Source organism: Mercenaria mercenaria, chromosome 3, assembly GCF_021730395.1.
Source record: "Mercenaria mercenaria strain notata chromosome 3, MADL_Memer_1, whole genome shotgun sequence".
Taxonomy (NCBI): Eukaryota; Metazoa; Mollusca; class Bivalvia; order Venerida; family Veneridae; genus Mercenaria; species Mercenaria mercenaria.
This window is the reverse complement of record NC_069363.1, coordinates 103,096,605-103,120,481: the sequence shown is the minus strand read 5'-3', so window position 1 is coordinate 103,120,481 and position 23,877 is coordinate 103,096,605. Positions and strand designations below refer to the sequence as shown.

Sequence of the window (23,877 nt, the reverse complement as noted above, 5' to 3'; positions counted from 1 at the left end):
TACATCGTCTGCATGTTCTAGACCTCTCTGTCTATCAAGTTGATGCAGGATTTTATTTCAGAAAAAAAAACCACCAAAAAAACAGCTACCATTATTCTACACCGACATCTCTTTAAGTAGTATCAGCCAGTGTTCCACAATGTCTTTCATAAACAAACTAGCATATGAAGCCGGTTTCCCTGTTGCCGCTACAAAGAAGTCCCAATCGTACGTGTTTACATAAAAAGTAGAGCCGCTAGGGAGAGCCGCTGGGTCGTTCGGTTCATACACTGTGTCTGTTTGCTGAAAGATAATGCTGTCTGAAATAATTCGTCCTCCGCCTCTGATTCATGTGGGTAAGTTGGTAACTTGCGGAGAACAGGTTAGTACCGGTACAGAATGCAGGAACACTGGTTAGGTTACTGTTGAAAAACGGTGATAAACTCAAAACAAACTAATAAATTAAAAAGAAGGTCCCATCAAATAAAATGACTAGTTAAAGCACACAAAAAAAGAGAGTAGAACGAGAGATTGTTTTTAAGATTTCTAGCAAGTTTTTAACGATTGCCCCGAGCTCCCAGTTATGATCAGAAATTGATTGTTGGGAGTATCCACGTAGATGTAGATGTAGCAAGTACTGGTACGTCAAAAAGCGTTAGTGTGTCAAAATTCAGAACATAGATGTCAAAATTTAGAACGCAGAATTTCTAAAACATAATTATATAAATAAAAAAAAACTCGTAGGCATAGAAGCTAAAAGGGGTTGAACACCAAACACGTGTATCAAATAAAAAAGAAAGAAGAAAAACCATAAAGGGGACTTGTATTCATAATGTGACCGCAGATGGGTGTGGTAATCGATTACATTAATTGCTTTAAATTCATAAACAGTACCAGCAATTATTTATAAAATGCTTCTTTTTTGTAACGTAATGCACGCACGTGAATAAAAAATGATACTAACATTTCGTATAATTGACTTTATTGTAGGTAAATTTGCAATACTTTGTTTAATGAAAGGAAGCTGCCCCTGAATAATTTAAGTTTGGCTTGGAATTCATTTTGAAGACTAAGTAGCTAAGATTATAAATCACCGATGGAATTAGTTTAAGGCTAGTAATATTGTCGGTCTGAATATGTAATCAGAGCTTTATTCAGTATGGATTCATGTAAATGTACTCCTATGTCCTGTAAACAGCTGTTTCATATTCCCGTATCGCCGTACTGATATTTACACCCAGTCAGTCGAAGCGGAACCTGTTGGGTATTTATAAAATCGATTTATCACGATTTTATAAAAAGGAAAACCATTAAAGCATTTATTTATGATTTTCATATCCACCTTTTTTTGATGACGGAATAAAAACAGGAATATATCCGGGTGTGTTATTAGACAGTTATATAGACACCACACTGGCTAGGATAAACAAGGAATATACAGGTATTTATAATTATCAAATACTTAACGTCCATCATATTTGTGATAATTAAAGTATTTTAAGGCAGAAATTAGTATTCAAAGGACGCAACACGACGTGTTTACCAGTGACACCTACAATATGGTTCAGTTTTGAACTATTTATTTTACACTGATTGTGAGGAATGTTCTCTCGGGTGATGTTACTTACCTCGATGACTGCTTCTTGGACTCCTGCTTTCTGTAACGATTTGTGGAGACCATGGTCATTCCGGGCTCGCCGAGGTTCGAACCTGCAGTCTACGAATTCATGTGCACTACCATTGTATCATTGCGTCTCCTAATCAGAAAGTCTAAAATATATATTAGATCACTGGAGCAACGCCCTTTCATTGTGATATCATTGAACATCTAAGATTTCATTAACCACCGTTCAATGATCTTAATTTGGAAGTATAAAAAACAATTTTTGGCAAAGCTCGGCTGTATTCAACATCTCTACAGTTCCAATACACCCCCACCTTCTTTCGAATACCAAACAACTTTCAGACATTTAAGTGGGAAAATAATTGGCATTCTGACAAATATATGTTTAAGTGATATCTAGTTACAACAGCTATCATAATTACTTTTCGCTCTATACTAGTGTGTCTGCATTCGTGTGTATCTTACCATAAACATAGTATTCCTTGATAAACAGAAGAAATATTGTAAGTATTTTTCGCACTCAGTATTTCCCAATTTATTTTTTATCCCATTTCTCTCTCCAGATTTTACACAAGCAAAGATTTCCAAGCAAGATGAGGCTTGTGATATGCTTTTTCGTATTGCACGTGCTAATCTGCGCTATTGATGCAGCATTGGTAAGTTGTTACCTTATAAACTTGTCAATTCTATAAACTTGTCGTCAGTTCTATTGTCAGTGTTCAGTTTAAACTGTGTAACAACCACTGCATTCTTTCAACCGTTCTTAGTTAAATATCAACAAACCAACTCGGCGGCGTTCTTTCTTTTCAGCTGTTTTTAGTTGGGACAATATCGCCACTCAAACTGTCAGCGTTCTTTAAATTGTCCTTTGTTAGGAAAATATGGTCACATCGACTATCAACCTATTTTTAAAAAGCCCTTAGGGAAATATCGCCACATCGACTATCAACCATTTTTAAACTGTCCATAAATGGGAAAATATCGTCACTACCACTATCAGCATTCTTTCAACATTTTTTACAAAAATACCTTCACTTTGCTATCGGAATTCTTACCTCTTTTTATTCAGGAAAATAATTTATTCCACTATCAGCATTCTCAGCTGGGAAATATCGTCAATCATACCTTTCGCTGTTCTTTCAACTTTTCTTTGGAAGTTATCGTCACTCCATCAGTCAGTGTTCTTTCAACTGTTCTTTGGAAGTTATCGTCACTCCATCAGTTAGTTTTCTTTCAACTGTTCTTTGGAAGTTATCGTCACTCCATCAGTTAGTGTTCTTTCAACTGTTCTTTGGAAGTTATCGTCACTCCATCAGTTAGTTTTCTTTCAACTGTTCTTTTGGAAGTTATCGTCACTCCATCAGTTAGTGTTCTTTCAACTGTTCTTTGGAAGTTATCGTCACTCCATCAGTTAGTGTTATTTCAAGTTTTCTTTGGAAGTTATCGTCACTCCATCAGTTAGTGTTCTTTCAACTGTAAATATATTCACATCAATGACTGTTCTTAGGAAAATATATCACTCCCACTATCAGCGTTTTTCAAACTGTCCTGAGGAAGAAATTTCACTTCCACTATCGGCGTTCCTCCAAATAACGTTAGTTAGGAAAATATCGTCACCTCTTTTATTGACCGTTCTTCCACATTTTTGGCAATCCTTCCACCACGTATTTACTGACAGACCTTTCAACTTCACAGACAGTCCCTTCACCTTGACTGCCAGTCCTTTCTACCTTTTCGGACGGATTCTCTAGCTTTACTAATAGTTTTTTTTCGCCTTTACTGAGTGTCCTTTCACCTTGACTCCCAGTCCTTTCTACCTCTTCGGACAGATTCTTTACCTTTACTAATAGTTTTTCTTTCGCCTTTACTGAGTGTCCCTTCACTTGACTGCCAGTCCTTTCTACCTTTTCTGACAGATTATCTACCTTTAGTAAAGGTCCTTTACTAAGTTTTTTTCCGCATTTACTTACAGTCGGGGGCCTCCGTGGCCGAGTGGTTAAGGTCGCTGACTTCAAATCACTTGCCCCTCATCGATGTCGGTTCGAGCCTCACTCGGGGCGTTGAATTCTTCATGTGAGGAAGCCATCCAGCTGGCTTACGGAAGGTCGGTGGTTCTACCCAGGTGCCCGCTCGTGATGAAATAATGCACGGAGGAGCACCTGGGGTCTTCCTCCACCATCAAAGCTGGAAGTCGCCATATGACCTATAATGTGTCGGTGCGACGTTAAATCCAACCCAAAAAAATCTGACTCACAGTCCTTTCAGTCTTTTCGGACAGATTTTCTGCCTTTACTATTTTTTTCCGCCTTTACTGACAGTCCCTTCATCTTGACTCCTAGTCCTTTCCACCTTTTCGTACAGATTTTCTGCCTTTACTAATTATTTTTTCCCGCCTTTACTGACAGTCCCTTCACTTTGACTGCCAATCCTTTCCACATTTTCGGACAGATTTTCTGCCTTTACTGATAATTGTTTCCGCTTTTACTGACATCTGTTGAAGACAGGGCTGTGTGACACTCAGGGTTAGTCTTGTCTGCCTATACTGACTTAAAATATTAACTTTGTTTCGTCATTATGTGTTTTTAAAAGGGGCGGGCGGGGTAGAGCTGGGCGAGTAAAAGGCCTATAATATCTACGGTGTGAGAGTGACTAGGTTACGCGTGATATTAGTGATGAATTCCCTAGTAGGAGAATGTTCAAGAAACAGTTTACGTATAATAGGCATAGGAAATAGAGATCAATATAATTGCACCTTTACTAATCCTACCAGGTGTTCTGTATTACAAAAGTGGATCTATTGTGACATTTTGATACAAGCAAAACTGTATTATCTGCGCTATTATTTACCTACTGGTACTTCATTTTATTATTGGCTTGTTAAAAGTTAATTTTTTACCATATGTAAGTCGACAGAATCATAGGAACCATGTCTTGAGGGGTAAATCAAACACAAATGAATAAATCCTTAATGATTTTGTTGTGCAAAAAAGTATGATATTGTGTCTGAAACAGTTTTCATTTTCCACTCAGTTGTGTAATTGCAAGGGAAGTAAACTAATAGATATCTACTTATAAGTACTAGCCCAAGGCAAGAGTTGTCATTCTTTGTGGATCACAACTTTAAATTAAAAATTAAAACTTCTGTTATTGATATTAACAAAACTATCATAAACTTCACATTTGTGAAATCATATTTGGTTATTTCAAGGACTTGGAAATTAATTTCTAGACTTTATTTAATGTAATACTATCATTGAAAATTTTAGGGTCTATCTCTACGTATAAGAGATAATCATCAAGACGTTTCAAAATGTTACAGGAGAAACCATCGGGATGTGGTAGCGATATTGGCTGTTATTATACCTCACTTTTGTCTACAATGGTAAAATCCCATTACCCGAAAAGGAGATATTTTGACTATCAGAAACATTTTCAACCTTTTTGACACGTGATCAAGCGAAAGTGACTGTCAGGTCATGTGACCGCGCTGATATTTTGAATGTCATATAAGGGCAAATAACTGCTTCAGTTTTTTTAGCCATATGATTGCCTCCCTTGTACACAATGTCATATTGTAATATGACGTCGCTATTCAATGTGTACACAACTGATTACCGCGCTAAAGATGAAACTGTTGAATTAAATGAATCAAAAACATTTTTAATTCTTTTTTATGTGTTTAGTTTTGTTCGGTATAATAAAATAAATACCATATGGCAGCGTGTGTGACATTGATATTGTCAACCCTCGGAACAGAATGTCACCACTCGGCTTTCGCCTCGGGTGACATTCTGCCCTCGGGTTGACAATATCAATGTCACACACGCTGCCATATGGTATTTATATATTATTCCGACTGCGATGGCACGTGCAAGTTTGTGGTCACGTGGAAAGAAAATGGCGGGAACGTAGACTTCGAGCTTAGCTTGACACTGGAGTCTGGCGGATCAGATCAGTGGATTGCGCTTGGACTGTCGAACGATCAAGAGATGGTTTGATTACTTTTATCACTCTCTAGCTAGTGTTTGTAATAAATTATAAATAAGTTGTAGGAGTTTAGATATGCGCGAAAGCTGTATCAAAGTATATTCCTTTCTGTCATTAAATTATTACATAATCTTTCTGTATTATTTATGCTTCCATATAACACACACATACACGCGCGCACGTACGCATGCACATACACGTGTTTTCCGAAAGGGTGTTTCTTTATGTTGCATACATTACGTTTAACACAGTAAATATGGTTATTTATGTAGAATTCATTACCGTGAAAATATATGCTTAAAGCCCTCAACCATCATACTGTTCAATAAAATCATGAATAATTAAATCATGGAGAACTGTTTTCCACCTACAGGGCACTGACAGTGTTACGGAATGTGTAATGAATGGTAACAATGTGGTTGTAGCCAAATCTTACAATCCTGGAGAATATAATTCACCTTTAACGGATGTAAGTATGATGTTCGTGAAGAGAAAACACTTCTTACGTAGTACTTTGTCATTACATACTTTGCCTTTTTAGGCGATTGAAACAAGTCGCCTTTAGCAGTTCTGTCTGTATTCTAGTATATCGATTTACTAGGCGATATTTAAATTACAACTTTAAAATACTATTAAAATAGCTGCCAGGGAGGTAACTCCTATACACGTCTGAAACGCTGTAGAAGTCGCAGGTAACAACCGTACTGTTTACATGAAGATTGGAATTTCCCTTGTACAGATATCTGAAGGTTTGTTAATATGAATATACCGTGAACACGTTTGAAGTTTCCTTTGTACAGACATCTAAAGGTTTGTTAATATGAATATACCGTGAACACGTTTGAAGTTTGCCTTGTACAGACATCTGAAGGTTTGTTTACTTGAAAATACCTGAAAGGCTTGTTTACTTGAAGATGCCGAAAAACTTTGGAAGTTTCCCTTGTACAGGCATCTGAAGATTTGTTTGTTTGAAGATGCCATATAAACGTATGAAGTTTCCCTTTTACAGACATCTGAAGGTTTGTTTACTTGAAGATGCCAGACACATGTCTGAACTCTCCCTTTTATAGACATTTGAACATTTTTTTTTACTTTTACAGGCGTCTGAAGGTTTGTCTAACGCGCAAGGAAGTGTTAGTGATGGTGTTCTTACCTGTACATACAGTCAGTCCAAAACTTCGTCAAACAATGAAATTTTTAATCTCGATACCGACTGGCACCTGCTGGTAGCCAATGGAAAAGCATCAAATGGTATGTAACAAACATGCTTGTCTGTATGTGTATGTGCAACAGTTTTCACATTCCAGCATACTAGGGATTGTTTATTTAAGGAGCCTCATTCCAGTTTTATGCAGTAGAAAACTATCGGTGTAACTGCTAATTCTGGAACTTGTGAAAATTCTAAAGCACATTTACAAACTTTTGTCTATTTTAAACAATGCACTTTGAATGTATGAAAGCTAACTACAGATAAATGAATAATGATAGAAAAACGTCCGAAATATTTATTTCTGAGGTAGTATAACTGTGTACACTTTGATTTACCTCCAGGGTTCAAGTCCCAGCACAGTGTGGATCCGTTACCGCTAATATCGCCGGATACAGTAGATTTCCAGTCAACTGATGACATCTCGGGATCAGCTGTAGCTGTCATGGTGAAAGTTCATGGTAAGATTGAGCCCGTGAAAGGGTTGGAATCAATTTTTTTCTAGAAAGGGTTTTGTGTCTTGTATTATTACACACTGATCTGAAGTTGCCACCTTGAACTTGTTGGCGGGGAAGGAGATGTTTAGGTCTGAAAGTTCTGTAGTTTTATTTGGGTAAGAAAATGTTTTTCGAGCTGGGAGTGAAGACAGATGCGCGTTTAAAAGTTGAAAAATTGATATAGAATGTCTTAGTCTACCTGAACATGATGTTATAATACAAGATCTAAATGAAAAGAAATTGCAAATTAAATAATTAACTGCGCTAGAATTATGTATCTAATAACATGAGTATAGAGTTGCATCATTTTAGCGGAAATGTTGCAATCAGGCAATAAAACTTAAAGTCTAGAGTCATTTTGGACAATAAAATTAAGATATATTGCAGTTTTGACTCAACATGTCCTGGATCGGTATAAAACTCTGTTAAGATCTTTAAATCTTTTAATTTACTTAGCAAATAAGCAATTTGGAATACACATATTGCTTTTTATAAACTTTTCAGCATAAAATTTTTAAAAGAGAATTTTTTCGAAGCGTTTTTTCTTTGACGTTTACAAGTTTTGCCCATAAGATTAAAATGATTAAAACTGTCTTTCAAGAAAATACAACGTTCTTACTCTGTAACTTCTGGACACCTGTAACATGATGTATAACACATCTTGATTTTACAAAAGTGTTCACCTCTCTGTTCACTTCCATTATTAAATGGTGGCCAGTGTTTAACTTAAGAACTGGTGTCACCAGATTCTGTACGGGAACTAACCTGTCACCGGATTCTGTACAGGGAACTTACCTGATCTCGACAAGTAACTGACAACTTCCCCACACGAGTCAGAGGCGGGAGAAAAATGAAATGAGACACACTCTACTGTCCAGTCATCACGGAGGACAAAAAATGGTAAGAAGCCATTTTTAGCTCGACTTTTCGAAGAAAAGGTAGAGCTATTGTACTCTCCCCGGCGTCGGCGTCGCCGTTGGTTAAAGTTTTTGATAAAGTCAAATATCTCTGTTACTATCAAAGCTATTGACTTGAAACTTAAAATAGTTATTTACTATCAAAGTCTACACCAGGAGAAACAATCGCCAAAACTCTGATTTGGATTTTGACAGAATAATGCCCCTTTTTAACTTAGAATTTTTGGTTAAAGTTTTTGATAAAGTCAAACATCTCTGTTACAGTCAAAGCTATTGACTTGAAACTCAAAACAGTTATTTACTATCAAAATCTAAACCAGGAGACACAATTCACATAACTCTGGTTTGAATTTTGACAGAATTATGCCCCTTTTTAACTTAGAATGTTTGGTTAAAGTTTTTGATAAAGTCAAATATCTCTGTTACTATCTAAGCTTTTGACTTGAAACTTAAAATACTTGTTTACCATCAAAGTCTACACCAGGAGAAACAATCCCCATAACTCTGATTTGCATTTTGACAGAATTATGTCCCTTTTTATCTTAGATTTTTTTGTTAATTTTTTTGATAAAGTCAAATACCTCTGGTACTATTAAAGCTTTTTACTTGAAACTTAAAATAGTTATTTACTATCAAAGTCTACACCAGGAGAAACAATCGCCATAACTCTGATTGAATTTTGACAGAATTATGCCCCTTTTTAACTTAGATTTTTGGTTAAAGTTTTTGATAAAGTCAAATATCTCTGTTACTATCAAATCTATTGACTTGAAACTTAAAATACTTATTTACCATCAAAGTCTACACCAGGAGAAACAATCGCCATAACTCTGTTTTGAATTTTGATAGAAATATGCCCCCTTTTAACTTAGAATTTTTGGTTAAAATGTTTCATAAAGTCAAATATCTCTGTTACTATTAAAGCTTCTGATTTGAAACTCAAAATTATTATTTATTATCAAAGTCTACACCAGTAGACACAATTCCCATAACTCTGATTTGAATTTTGACAGAGCCCCTTTTTAACTTAGAATTTTTGGTTAAAGTTTTTGATAAAGTCAAATATCTCTGTTACTATCAAAGCTTTTGATTTGAAACCTAAAATACTTATTTACCATCGAAGTCTACACTAGGAGAAACAATCCCCATAACTCTGATTGAATTTTGACAGAATTATGCCCCTTTTTAACTTAGAATTTTATGTTAAAATTTTTGATAAAGTCAAATATCTCTGTTACTATTAAAGCTTTTGACTTGAAACTCAAAATATTTATTTACTATCAAAGTCTACACCAGGAGACACAATTCCCATAACTCTGATTTGAATTTTGACAGAGTAATGTCCCTTTTTAACTTGGATTTTTTTACTGGCAAAGCTCTAATTCAGAGTCAAGCACAGAAAAGTCGAGCTCGCTGTTTTACGGACAGCTCTTGTATGGTTTGACAGTAAACACGATTGAATCCAGCATTTTTCTTTCGAGTTTATCTGCTAGATGTTATTGTACAATATAATTACAGGGTCTCTGATGATGTTTGCGTGGATCTTCTGTGCGAGTATAGGAATTGTGCTGGCCAGACACTACAAACCGATGTGGCCTAACAGCCAAGTTCTGAATGAGAAAGTCTGGTTCACGGTAATACTATTTTATTATACTTATTATCTTTTTTAATCGTAATGCAGCCAAGACAAGATGTTTGCATTCTTACTTTATTAATTATATAAAAATTATAGAGATACGGTTATGGTCGAAGCTGTACCAGAAAATATTTGTGCACGCCTTGCCTGATAGCGGCCATTCTTCCCCAGGAAAATGCTTGTGTAGTGTTTAGAGGATTTTTTTTATATATGACCAAAAGATAGGTTTTGAAAACGTATCGTTCGAGATCCAGCGTATCGATGTCCAGTATTTTAGAATCTGAATTGCAATTGCTGTTTTTAATTTTGTTTAAGAAGAGAAATATGTGATGTTACAGAATGAAACTAAAAGAAATGGTCTTACTCACAAGATCTTTTTTGTGTTGAAAAGGATTTTAGGGTTGTAATTGATAAAGAGTGTTTTTGTTGTTGGGTATAGAGTCTTACCGACACCATCTAAGTCATTTGGACACTTATAGAGTCTTACCGACACAATCTAGGTCATTTGGAGACTTTTCCCGTTTTGATGGCGGAGGAAGGTCCCGGTGTCTAGAGTCTTACCGACACCATCTAGGTCCTTTGGAGACTTTTCCAGTTTTGATGGCGGAGGAAGGTCACGGTGTATAGAGTCTTACCGACACCATCTGGGTCATTTGGAGACTTCTCCAGTTTTGATGGCGGAGGAAGGTCACGGTGTATAGAGTCTTACCAACGCCATCTAGGTAATTTGGAGACTTTTCCAGTTTTGATGGCGGAGGAAGGTCCCGGTGTCTAGAGTCTTACCGACACCATCTAGGTCCTTTGGAGACTTTACCAGTTTTGATGGCGGAGGAAGGTCACGGTGTCTAGAGTCTTACCGACACCATCTGGGTCATTTGGAGACTTTTCCAGTTTTGATGGCGGAGGAAGGTCACGGTGTATAGAGTCTTACCGACACCATCTGGGTCATTTGGAGACTTTTCCAGTTTTGATGGCGGAGGAAGGTCACGGTGTATAGAGTCTTACCGACACCATCTGGGTCATTTGGAGACTTTTCCAGTTTTGATGGCGGAGGAAGGTCCCGGTGTATAGAGTCTTACCGACACCATCTGGGTGTATAGAGTCTTACCGACACCATCTAGGTCATTTGGAGACTTTTCCAGTTTTGATGGCGGAGGAAGGTCACGGTGTATAGAGTCTTACCGACACCATCTGGGTCATTTGGAGACTTTTCCAGTTTTGATGGCGGAGGAAGGTCACGGTGTATAGAGTCTTACCGACACCATCTAGGTCATTTGGAGACTTCTCCAGTTTTGATGGCGGAGGAAGGCCCCGGTGTCTATCCAGGTATTGTTTCAGGCAGGGATGTTCGCCTAGGTATAACCAACGACCTTCCGGTAGCCAGCTAGATAGCTTAGATGCTTACTAACATGAAGAATTCTACACCTTCGAGGTTTTGAACCCACGTCGACGAGGAGACAATGATTCGAAAACATGGGCCTTAACCACTATTCCACGGAAGCCCCTTCATATTTTAACCACGATGTATGCAATGATTGTTATGAAATCAAGATCATACTCTCATTGAATAGCTTGTCAGTCAATAGTTTTATTATATATGACCTTACAATTTTTTTTCAGATTTGGCAAGGCAAACGTGTGTTGAAGGTCCTATTGCGAAAACTATGTATGCAGTAGGCCGACTTTTTGATAAAAAAAATATATCGCGCTGTTCTGCGCGACAAATTTTTAAATTTTTTATTTAACAATTTTTCAGTTTCATAGAATGTGTATGGTGTCAGCATTTATCACATGTGCCGCAGCTTTTATAATCATCTTTGTCGATGTCAAAAAATGGTCAGAAGTAAGAATATTTTTCTATACCTATTTTTCTCTTCCATTCAGTGATTCGCATTCATACCATTTGACCGTCCAATAGTAGAGCTACCCTTATATGCGAGTTCAGCTCAGCTCATGGACTAGGGTAACTCTAGTGACTGCTAAATTTAACCAAAGCTGTCTACCCCGATCGAAGAGGGAACTCTATTATTCTTTTCTCTGAAGTATGGGCGACTGGTTCTCTGCTTAGAATCGTAGAATAAGCATGACAAAATAATGTTTACTTATTGCCAATACCGTTACTTTATAGTTTGAAGTAATTTAGATCAAGGTGAAAGGTACCCACCCTAGATTTTTACAACTGAACTCTCGGAGTCTGTATTCCTTACTAGATGAAGCAAGAGAAATACTATTTAACTTTGTCATGTCAATATGGGATATATTTGGACACGAACCCATCCGAAAAACCTATTGGGCGAGCCAGTAAGCATTTTTTTCTAATCTGTACTCGTTTGAAATATCACTGTATGAAACTAATTTATAATGTTTAATAACCTAGTTTATAATAATATACATATCAGAATACTTTAGCTCTTATACTAGAGATACCAGCGATAAATACGGAAAAATTCTGTAATTTTGTTTGAATTCAGGCACGGATTTACAATATCCCTTATAATGTAATGTAAAGCAATCATTTTATGTACAGAGAATCGCAAATCAGCAGAAAATAAGTTGTTATTTAAACTAAATTGTGTAATTTCTTTGTGAAAGTTATGGTGGTGTCAGCTTATAATTGCTTTCAATCCTAGACTGTGTAACTCAACATAACAGTGCCTTTGTCAGTAAGTATAAGCGTGTTGTTATTTCAGCTTACAGGAGCTACAAACTGGCAGAAGGCTCATCCTTACCTTGGTGTTATCGTTACATTCTTCGTTGTGCTCAATGTAAGTACAGTAACTCAATATAAGTACAGTAACTCAATGTAAGTACAGTAACTCATACAGTATGTGTGTGTAGTCATACATGGTTAATCAGTTTGCAACTTGAGCGTTTTTTAAGTGTTCCCAAAGTGGTATACATGCTGATTGCTGTTACCAGCGAAAGTCAGTTTTCTCGCTTATGGGAAAGAGTATTCCTAACACTATTTCTTGTCTCAAACTGGTCACCAACTACATTTTTAAAGTAAGCCGTTAATTAGCGGTTGCTTGTATGTACCTCGCAAATATCATCCTCTGCTTAATTCTTGTCTATGCCTTGTAAATCTCATCCTATAGTGTAATTCCTTGTCTGTACCTCGCAAATATCATCCTCTGTTGTGATTCTTGTCTATGCCTTGTAAATCTCATCATGTAGTGTAATTTCTTGTCTGTAAGGCGCAAATCTCATCCTCTACTGTAATTTCCTTTTCTGTGCCTCATCAATCTCATCCTATACCAGAAGTGTAATTTCTTGTCTGTACCCTCGTAAATCTCGCACACTGTTGTAGTTCTTGTCTATGCCTTGTAAATATCATCCTGTAGTGTTGTTTCTTGTCTGTACCTCGCAAATCTAATCCTCTAGTGTAATTTCCCTGTTTATACCTCGCAAATTTCATCCTCTAGTGTAGTTTACCTGTTTATACATCGCAAATCTCATTCTATAGTGTAATAATTTGTCTGTACCTCCTCGCAATTCTCATCCTCTAGTGTAATTTCCCAGTCTTTACCTTACAGGTCTCATCATCTGCTTTTAAATCTCATCCTATAGTGTAATTTCTTGTCTGTACCCTCGTAAATCTCGCACACTGTTGTAGTTCTTGTCTATGCCTTGTAAATATCATCCTATAGTGTAATTTCTTGTCTGTACCTCGCAAATCACATCCTCTAGTGCAATTTCCCTGTTTATACCTCGCAAATTTCATCCTCTAGTGTAGTTTCCCATTTTCTACCTCGCAAAATCCTCAAGTGTAATTTCACTGTCTGTACATCGCAAATCTCACCCTCAACAGTAATTGCCCTACCTATATACGTCCAAAATCTCACCCTCTTGTGTAATTCCTTGTTTATACGGCCTTAATCTCATCCTTAAGTGTAATTTCCCTGCCTGTATCTGACAAATCTCATCTTCTAGTGTAATTTCCCTGTCTATACGTCCCTAACAAACCTTATCATCTAGTGTAATTTCCCTGTCTATACCACCTAACAAACCTTATCCTCTAGTGTAATTTCCCTTTCTATACCACCTAACAAACCTTATCCTCTAGTGTAATTTCCCTGTCTATACCACCTAACAAACCTTATCCTCTAGTGTAATTTCCCTGTCTATACCACCTAACAAACCTTATCCTCTAGTGTAATTTCCCTGTCTATACCACTTAACAAATCTTATCCTTTCTCTAGTGTAATTTCCCTGTCTATACCACCTAACAAACCTTATCCTCTACTGAAAGCATGTCGATACCTCACAAATCTCATCATCTAGTGTTAATTTCCTGCTATGAGCGGTAGAAATGACTTTTGTAGAATTATTTTTTAACTGTTTTCTTTCAGCCAATCATGGCACTGTTTCGTCCACATCCGGATGCCAAACGTCGGTACATCTTCAGCTGGGCTCATTGGCTGGTTGGAACTCTAGCCCAGATACTCTCTGGTATATAGGAAAATTTATTATTCTCGATTACAACTTCAGTACACTGGATATTGTGATTCATCACATGTAAATGTTAAACGCATTTAATTTTGTTTCCTGTTTTCATACATAAAACATACTATCGGATAAGATATTTTTGTTTTCAAAATGTGTGACCCTCTTAAGCATTACATTTCATATGTACTATAAGAATCTTTCACTGGTTGAAGGTGCGGATGGGAACATCTGGCTCTCGGGTAATTGTTTAGGCGGTAACGAGGCTCAGCCGAGTTACCGCAAAACAGTTAGCCGAGAGCCAGATATTTCCATCCGTACCTTCAACTAGTGATAGATTCTTTTTCTTGCATGCCTTATTCTTCAATTTGTAGAAGATATAAAGAGAAACGAAGGTTTTTCGTTAAGGCGCTATTTTGTTATAGTAGCATATGAATTTACGCATTCATTCATAAATTGTAGCACCTGAGTGCACGTGAGTCATCTTACACCCCTGGGTGCAAGATGAGTTTTTCTAGCACCGGAAAAGCACGGGAAAATCCTGTCCGGCATGCAAGAAAGGTACCTCCAAATTACTAGATTCATATTCAGACTGCGTTAATTTGATTCTTCCAGCCATGGCGTTGATACTGGGCGTCACACTTGCTCGAGCGTCCGTGCCATTCTACTGTGTGTGGGTTCTGGTTGCCTGGGTGGCATACCAAATGGTGATTGAGTTGATACTCGAACTTCTAGATTGTTGTGTTGCTGACAACAGTAAGTAGCCAAAATACCCGGACGGTCTGTCACTTTTAGTTATAAATGACCTTGCTATAATGGATAACCGTCCACCTCAAGTAAACAGTGTTATCAAAATGTACTGTATTTGAATTGTTTCAGTGAGTTATTAACTTCCTTACTTATATCGTATCGTGTATTTTGTAAATTGAAAACTGATCTTGCATTGAATATACTAACAGAGAATCGTGTACTGCATAAATTTCTATCGTATTGTATATTGCCTAAGTAACATTATTAATACTTAACAAGTAATTGCTAAAATAATTACCAAGTTATGATATTTTTTTTAACAGTCATACCCTATCCAGGGTTACGACAGCAACCGTACACGTGGATTGTCATTCAATTATCTTCAAGGATATAGCTCGTTTGACAATCACCGAATCAACATTTGTACACACAGGCCTACTTTTACAAACTACATTTATTATTTGTAGGACTATTTTCCCAACGGCATTAATTATTTTGTGTTTGTGAATATAATGTTATAACCAGATCATAATTCCTAACATCTTTTTAAACTGTTTATATTTTCCAGGCCGACGTTACTACAGGGACGGAAGTCTTAAAGACCCTCGTGGAAGCGTTCTGAAAAAAATAATACTCGGTTTTCACGTGATCGTCATAGCAGCTTTCACTGTAGCCTGCATTGTTATTGTTGCTATCAACTGAACATATATATATTCCTATTCGTGAACACTTTTCAGTTGCCATATACAGTGCATGTACCTATACTAGAGAAGATTGCAAATGAACCTGTTGCTACCTAATACACCAGCTTACTGTTTATAATAACAGCATGTCATCAAATATTTTCCATCTTTCATTGAGCCTTGTTTGTTTACCGCTATGTCTTGAGAAATGTTCATCTCACATTCTAACTTCCAATTAATTCAACAGAAATCTTAAAATAAGAGAACTTGACCAGATTGAATATTTATATATTTCAACCAGTGACATATATACAAGCAAAGAAGATTTTATAAAGCTTCGATACAAATAAAGAGTTTCTGTATCAAGTTACAATTTATAGACTTATCATATATAGCATGTTTATATCAAACTACACTCACACTTGTGTAAGAAATACACTGACAGAAGTTCCGACCTTCTCCAGAAGTTGCGGATACTTAAAAAAATATAGGCAGAACTATTTTCTACATCGTCAATCATCATCAAGAGTGTACTGATTAAGGGGAAGTAACAATGTTTTGGAGTTTGATATTGTGTTTGGTCTCGTTTATGGGGGCTTGGGGAATGGTCATTTGAAAATTCCACCAAGTAGCGTTGATACCAGTGCGAAAAAGTATCATTTAAAAAGTCCAGTTTTGAAAAAATGTCAAAGAAGTGTAGAGTGGATGTATTGCATATTCAGAGCACTTTATCATGTAACATTTCCAGTCTGCCGATTTCGTTGTTTCAATGTTAACAACGAGTAAAACTGCGGATTCAGGAGGCTAAATTTTGATGCAAAAATGGACCAAAATGTACCCCTTGTACGACCTATACCGTTTTATCTGAAACGGCTGACCTAAAACATATGTATATTTTTAAAGCATGTATATTTTTAAAGCATGTGACCACACGAAATTAATGATGGTAAAAAAGTGTCTCATAACCTTTCACCTTTTTCGCAAGTTTGAGCTGAATCTAGATGAATGGATGACCGTTTCCATTTCGTCTGACTTCTGTTTTAGACCCGACCGTGTACACGGAGTCAAGCATTTATTTATTTTACACAATATTTACTCGCCCGCAGGACTCCTTAATTCTGTAAACATCATAAATAACCAGCTGAATTTAAATGTCTTTAAAATACATCTACCTATTTTACAAACAAATAAACAAATACCCGGGCTACAATACGAAACTGGCCCCTGCCTTTTTAATGGTAATTTACTGTCTACATGTCTGATCCGTTAATGTATATAATTAATAATCATTATATTATACAGATGTATATTCAATCTATGTTTATACCGGTGATTCAAAATCGAACTAAAGTTAGAAAAGAAATGTTCGTTAGTAAACTTAATTTCAGTGCGTTTATTTATTGCACCACTTCACGATATTATTAGGTTATTTAACATTGTTCTGTACAATACGGAGATATATTTGGACGAGTACCCAGCTGAGAAAACCATATTGGACGAGCCGCTAGGCGAGTTCAATATGGTTTTCTCAGCTGGGTACGAGTCCAAATATATGTCGTATTGTACAGTACAATGTTAAATAACCTTTTTATTCTATATCTATTTTATCTTACTATAATAATAGTTTAAATTAAAAATGTTTCACTGAATATTGTATTCCTGCCTTTTCTAGTTTTTCCCAGCTTGGTAAGAGTGCAAATATATATTATACAGAACAATGTTAGACCTTAAATAACCTTTTTATTCTATATTTATTTCACTTCATACGTAATATACGTAATTCATTGAATGTTGTTTTTTTCTTCGTATCATCATTAAAAAAAGTATATGGTGCAATCTCCCTACAGCAGCCATTTGGCGATTTGGGTGGTAATAATACTTGGCTGAGATATTATGCCCGCAAACATTGTCAGCAAGCTTGGTGAAGATCGGATGAAAACTGTTCGACTTAAAAGAGCGGACAAAGGTAAATTCCCCGTTTTTCGAGTAATTCAAGGACTATAATCAAAGAGTGCCTGGTACAATTTGGCTGGTTATCGAAATCGGCCGAGATGTAATGCCCACAAACATTGTCAGCAAGTTTGGTGAAGATCCGACGAAAACTGAATTATAGAGCAGACCTGTTTTGGATGCTGACCGCCCGTCCGCTGCCATTCATAATCTTCTCCATTTTGTTTCTTAACCGTTAAATAAAAACTGCTGAGGTAGCTATTCAGTCAGGGCTGATACCAATGTCTAGGTTTCGTCCGGAACGGCTTCTTTTAGCGACTTTTCAAATATTTCAACATCTGATGATCCTTTTTACTGTATTTTTAAGTTTTTGATTATTAACGAACGTTTTAATATCTAAATCAGATAGCATTGTTATCCCTTGAATCGTTTTTGTGTGTTGTAACAGGAAGGTCTAATACATTTATCTGTATTATGCTGTCGTCCATACCTGTAAATATCGACCAGTCGTTAGCGATCGATATTTTGTTTTCGCCACTATCGATTAGCGTGTAATTAGCATATTACCTCATGTTAATCATGGAGCTATAACACTTATTGTTCAAAGGGTTTACCAGTCACATGTTAAGTGGCGATAATTAGATGATCAGAGATTGATCTAAAGGGATTCTGAAGCAAAAACAGCATGCGACTGCATGTGGTGATATGCTTAATTATTATGAATTAACTCGAGCTCACTTCCCTGAAGAAATATTTTACCACGTAACTTCAAACCTTTATCAAAGGGCCGATTTTTGTTGGATGAATAAAAAAAATGGAAAATAACAGAAAGCTGACACTTTTCATAATCTTGTAGAGCCATAATTATAATTATTGTTTATAATGTCAGATTTCTACATACAGAAACAAACATTCTTCTTGAACGTAGGGAATGTTTCAAACGAAATTGTTGTTTAAACTCCAAAAATTAGTTTAATAAATTTAATCTTAAAACTGATGTGTGAAAAAAACAATGTATTTAAATTAAGATAACAATTTTTTTTTAAAAAAGGCCGACAACGAAGTTACATTTAGTATTCCGAACTTTTAGATAAAACTGCAGAAAATCATCTAGGTTTAACACGCATTTAAATGGTGACGAACAGAGCAATATCATAAAGAAATATTTTCAGGCAACAGTTTACAGTTTTGACTTGCTATTTTCATTAAAATATGTCCTATTTTTTTTTGTTCTTAATACTCTGAATCAACAAGGTAAATATCATGTAAAAAACGACATCTTTCTCTCTGGGTAAGACAAGTCTAGATTTAGTCATTTTCACGGGGCGAAAAGTAACATTAATGTAGATATTTTCCATTTAAAAACAGATGCAGGCAATAATTTCATGGCAGAACTTTTGTTTTCAACAAAAAATTCAACAAATGCTTTCCCAGATTTTCACTGAAAGGACGAGTTAAACTGTAAGGCGTAAGTGTTTGAGTAATAGCAGAATAACCTACAGCATACGCTTCGATTGGACGACAGGCATAAGATAAGATAAATGCCGGTTTCCAGTCCCCGTATCAGTTGTTCCAGGTTGTAACAAAAAAAAACACTCAAATTTAATCCAGATTTCAAGACGCATAATCAAACTCTGCACATAGAGCGCCTACTTCATCCGATTTACATTCGGAACATTTTCACGCGTTTCGGGCTTTATCGTATGTTTAAGGTTTAGGAGTATAGGTTAAAGGTCAGTAATTCAAATCCTTCTTTGTTTCATATAAAAAACGACAACTTCAGGTCGTCTTCACGTATCTTTAGAGAACATCACTTTTTCCTACACCTATTTTTCATAAAAGTTCTATCACAAATTAACGAAAAAATGAAAAGAAAATAGGGGGTTATGTAGTTCCTAGTGAAATGCCAGTCAGTTGTGGTCTGCTACCCTAAAAATGGCGCATATTTGCTCTCGTCCGCGCAATAAACACCTACTTCCGGTTTCGATCTGCAACACTTGCCATGTGGGGTGTATGAACAAGAAAACCGTCTCATTTCATGCAGAATGTATTCTAGTAGTGAAAAATGGTGATTAAAGCACTCGTTCTACACGAATTTGCGCAAAAAATGGGAAAATTAGGATCTATTTATTATGGACTTCTTTCGACTACACCACGGAAGCACATTTTCGACCGAATTACTGACCTTATCCCTATATCACCAAAACACAGAAATATTTTATAAACGAATAACATCGTTACCAATATTTTTACTTAACCATTACATGTTCTGCCGTACTGTCCCGTACTGAAAATATTCTGAAAAAGTTGTCCCCCTTTGAAAATGAATGCCATTTGTAAAGAAATAAAAATAAACAATTGCTGAAAACTGTGTTCCACTTAATTATGTAAAATTTCAATACTCGCATGCGATTGCAAATGAATCAAAACTAACATGTGTAACAGTTCTTTGAAAATGGTGAGTTTTTGAAGGCGTTTGACTGCCCGAAAGTGGGTCCCATTTAGGAAGTCTTTTTTTTTTCGGAATTCAATGTTTATTTTAGTATACTGACACTTGTTTTGTTGTTTTTGTAATGATAGCGTGTATATTACTTATATTACTCTACAAAATAAGTGTCAGTATACTGATATAAGCATTTAATTCCGAAAAAAGAACTGTTTAAACAGGCCCCACTTCCAGACAGTCAAGCGCTTTTAAAAACACCATTTCCAAGGAACTGTTACATGTTTGTTTTGATGCATTTGTAATAGCGTGCGAGTGTTGAAATTTCACATAACTAGGTGGAACACAGTTTTCATCGATTGTTTATTTTTATTTCTTTACAAATGGCATTCATTTTCAAAGGGGGACAACTTTTTCAGAATATTTTCAGTACGGGACAGTACGGCAGAACATGTAATGGTCAGGTAAAATATTGGTAACGATGTTGTTCGTTTATAAAATATTTCTGTGTTTTGGTGATATACTCCTAAACCTTAACATGGGACTGTTGAACCGTCCAAATACAGAAAATACAGGATTTTTTGTACGCGCGTGCGTCCAAATACAGAAAATACAGGATTTTTGTACGCACGTGCATCCAAATACCGTAATATAGTGTACGGTCACGTGTTGCAAATGAACGTTCGCGACTGGATAGATAAAATAGGTATAGAATAATTAGGTATATTTTCATAAATACTTGTATTTGCCGTTACTTCTGATTTGTTCAGTAAGCATGGACTGTTATTTGGAACGTCGAGTATACACTAAACAGTAATATAGGGTTAAAGCCCTGCTCTGCGGCTATTCAAATTCTGTTGTGTGTATGCAACCCATGATTACAATAGGTAATTGTTAACGGCCACGCGCCACACTATTTCATAGTTCATAGTCAGGATTTTCATGCTTTTTCAGTGACAATTTAAGGTTAAAAGGTAGGACTGGAGCAGGTCTTTAAGTGACACTATACTAGAGCATTATTCTGAGGTTATATAATGTCATGAAGAGGGATTAGTACCACCTGTCAATAGCCACCCTAAACTGATCAGCAACAAGATTAATTGAACTATTTCAAATCACCTGTACCAGATGTTTGATTTCTCTCTAGAAATGAAAGAAATTAAAGCCTTTACCACATTGTAATTTTCCTGAGGAAGTATGCTCAAGCATTTATAGTTGCTGACGTTAAATCTTTTTAACATTTACACCCTTCGAATTTTTTTATTACTTTCGTTGTTACGGACAATATGACAGGAGTTTATGTTTTTATCATAATATCATTAGAACTGTTTTTGAAATCGTTAGACTTCTGTCACAGTGGTCAATTAATATAGATATATTTAGTGATATGATTTTTTACAGAACTAATAATAGACATTATAATTTCATTAAAGCTTTAATTTTCTGATTATCTAATAGATTATATATTTGTAAATAATTAAACATCTCCCTTTTTTAAATGTCTCACACAAACTTCATAAGTATAAATTAAAGACACATTTGACCAAGTTCTGAATTTGACAGATGAAATAGTCAATAATTCAGTATTGTTTTATTAGATATTTTTGCACTTTTTATTTTTTATTTTTGGTATTTTTATTTTTTACAGTCACACTGTCACAGTTTGGTCATGCGATGGCATTTAATGGTAGAGGAAGACCCAGTGTGCACTTCTAGGCATTGTTCCAGCCATGGCAGACATCAGGTTACAACCGCCGACATTCCATAAGCCACCGGACAGTTTATGAGCATGAAGAATTGAAACATCTCATATGAGGTTTCGGACCTTTACCATTCGGCTATGGAGGCCTGAAATTATGTAGACACTGCAAAATTATGATTACAGTATATCATGAAAGTTACTAAATATAATGACCGCCAGTTATTATTTTGACCGATTGTGTGATTTGGTTAATTAACTTTCTCTCATTAAAGGCACTGACCTACAAATTTAGGCTAAAAATGATCTTTCTTTAAAATTGAAGTCTGGTCACACTATGAACATTAAAATGCAAGTTTTTGTTTCTAAACTATCTTTATCTGCTCAATCAAGAAAAAAAGATGCCAGGGTCTGGAATCGAACTCGGGCCGCCACGGCAATGAAAATTTTCCTGCTGTCTTTAGCAGTATACACCACGGAAGAATATGTATACAACGACCCTTAAATGTAGATATTTATAATTAGGCAGTTTACCTCGAGTATATCGTTACAAATGCTTTTCAATTTCCAGTGTAAAAATTAGTAAAGACAACTAATTCTTATGTGTTTAATAACATATAGTCTGTCAGTAATTAATTCAAAGCTTCTTTAGAGGTATAGCATTAATTTCTTGATACCTAAAATTTTCTCTTTTTTTCTGTTGTCGTATGATCTCAAGGACAGTGCTTTTAATAATCAGTATCAGTCTGTTTGATGTTATCATCATTTTTTCCACATACAGGTCAAGTATTAACTAGTTACATGAAATTACTATAACTGCATCTAAAGCATGATTTAACATGACAATGAATTATCGATACTTTACTCATTTCTACTTTATCTGCATTTTAAAGATGATACATTTATGAAAGTTTATTAAAGTATAAAGTTCTTTAACACCTCTCCGACTCATCTGGTAATAAAAGGTACTCATTGGCAAGCACTTCATTACACAGACTGTGAAGGTCATAAAGAATTCTATGATCCAGGGCACTGGTGTCAATCAATGGTTATGTTACATCATGTTATGGCCAAGTGCTTTACATTTAATGACTCTAACGACTGATGCCAGTCTACCAGGTACCAAGTTATGCTGATTTACACTATGTACCAAACTATATACTGGTTTTGACCAGGTACTAAGTTATGCTGAAATTTACCAGGTACAGTTTAACCAGCTATTTTGACCAGGGTCTGATTTTGACCAGGCACAAGTGATGCTGATTTTGACCTGCTGAATTTAACAGCGTAAATGCAAGGTTCACTTATGCATTAATATGCAGTTGTTTCAACTTGATGACACTTGCAACATTTATTTATTGTAACATATCTCATATTCTCTACTGGATGTTTTCGTCATATTGATTTCCATTTCCATCTTATTAGTTTTGTAAGACGTTCGACATTATGTGACATCGACATGAGGTCGCACGCACGTGAGATGTTCAACATTATGTGACAGGATACTCGACATGATGTCGCACGTGAGACGTTTGACATTATGTGACAGGATACTCGACATGATGTCGCACGTGAGACGTTTGACATTATTTGACAGGATACTCGACATGATGTCGCACGTGAGACGTTCGACATTATGTGACAGGATACTCGACATGAGGTCGCACGTGAGAACGTTCGACATTATGCGACAGGACACTCGACATGAGGTCGCACGTGAGACGTTCGACATTATGCGACAGGATACTCGACATGAGGTCGCACGTGAGACGTTGACATTATGTGACAGGATACTAGACATGAGGTCGCACATTACATCCTAGCAAGTTTTCAATATATTTCAATGTTAGAAATTAACGTTTATATCATATCGAAAAAGTCTTTGGCATTATTTCGATTTTTTCTAAATTACTTAATTTTATAAAGGGTTGTTATGGGTTTCTTTCGTAAATTTTAAGTATCAGCCGAGTTCAATAAAAGCTATACTATTCACTTTCATTATTCATTTTAGTAAAATTTAACCGTTATCATGCTGGACATGACTGATTACGATACGATACGA

General features: G+C 36.0%; 1 protein-coding gene across 1 annotated transcript; it reads left to right on the top strand.

Moving 5' to 3' along the window:
* Window positions 1-1,220: 1,220 nt before the first annotated feature.
* Window positions 1,221-17,512, top strand: LOC123523773 (putative ferric-chelate reductase 1). The gene is made up of 13 exons (XM_053539553.1): window positions 1,221-1,420; window positions 2,167-2,259; window positions 4,923-4,962; window positions 5,456-5,595; window positions 5,964-6,059; window positions 6,691-6,841; window positions 7,142-7,258; window positions 9,730-9,845; window positions 11,604-11,690; window positions 12,538-12,612; window positions 14,197-14,296; window positions 14,906-15,046; window positions 15,609-17,512. The coding sequence occupies exons 2-13, from the start codon at window positions 2,197-2,199 to the stop codon at window positions 15,740-15,742; spliced, it is 1,260 nt and encodes a 419-aa protein (XP_053395528.1). The 5' UTR covers window positions 1,221-1,420; window positions 2,167-2,196; the 3' UTR covers window positions 15,743-17,512.
* The last annotated feature ends 6,365 nt before the right edge of the window (window positions 17,513-23,877 follow it).

Coding starts and splice junctions, on each gene's coding strand:
- LOC123523773 (XM_053539553.1), top strand. CDS start 2,197: ATGAGGCTTGTGATATGCTTTTTCGTATTGCACGTGCTAATCTGCGCT. Junction 2,260..4,922: donor GCGCTATTGATGCAGCATTG/GTAAGTTGTTAC, acceptor AAAATGTTACAG/GAGAAACCATCGGGATGTGG. Junction 9,846..11,603: donor ATGAGAAAGTCTGGTTCACG/GTAATACTATTT, acceptor ACAATTTTTCAG/TTTCATAGAATGTGTATGGT.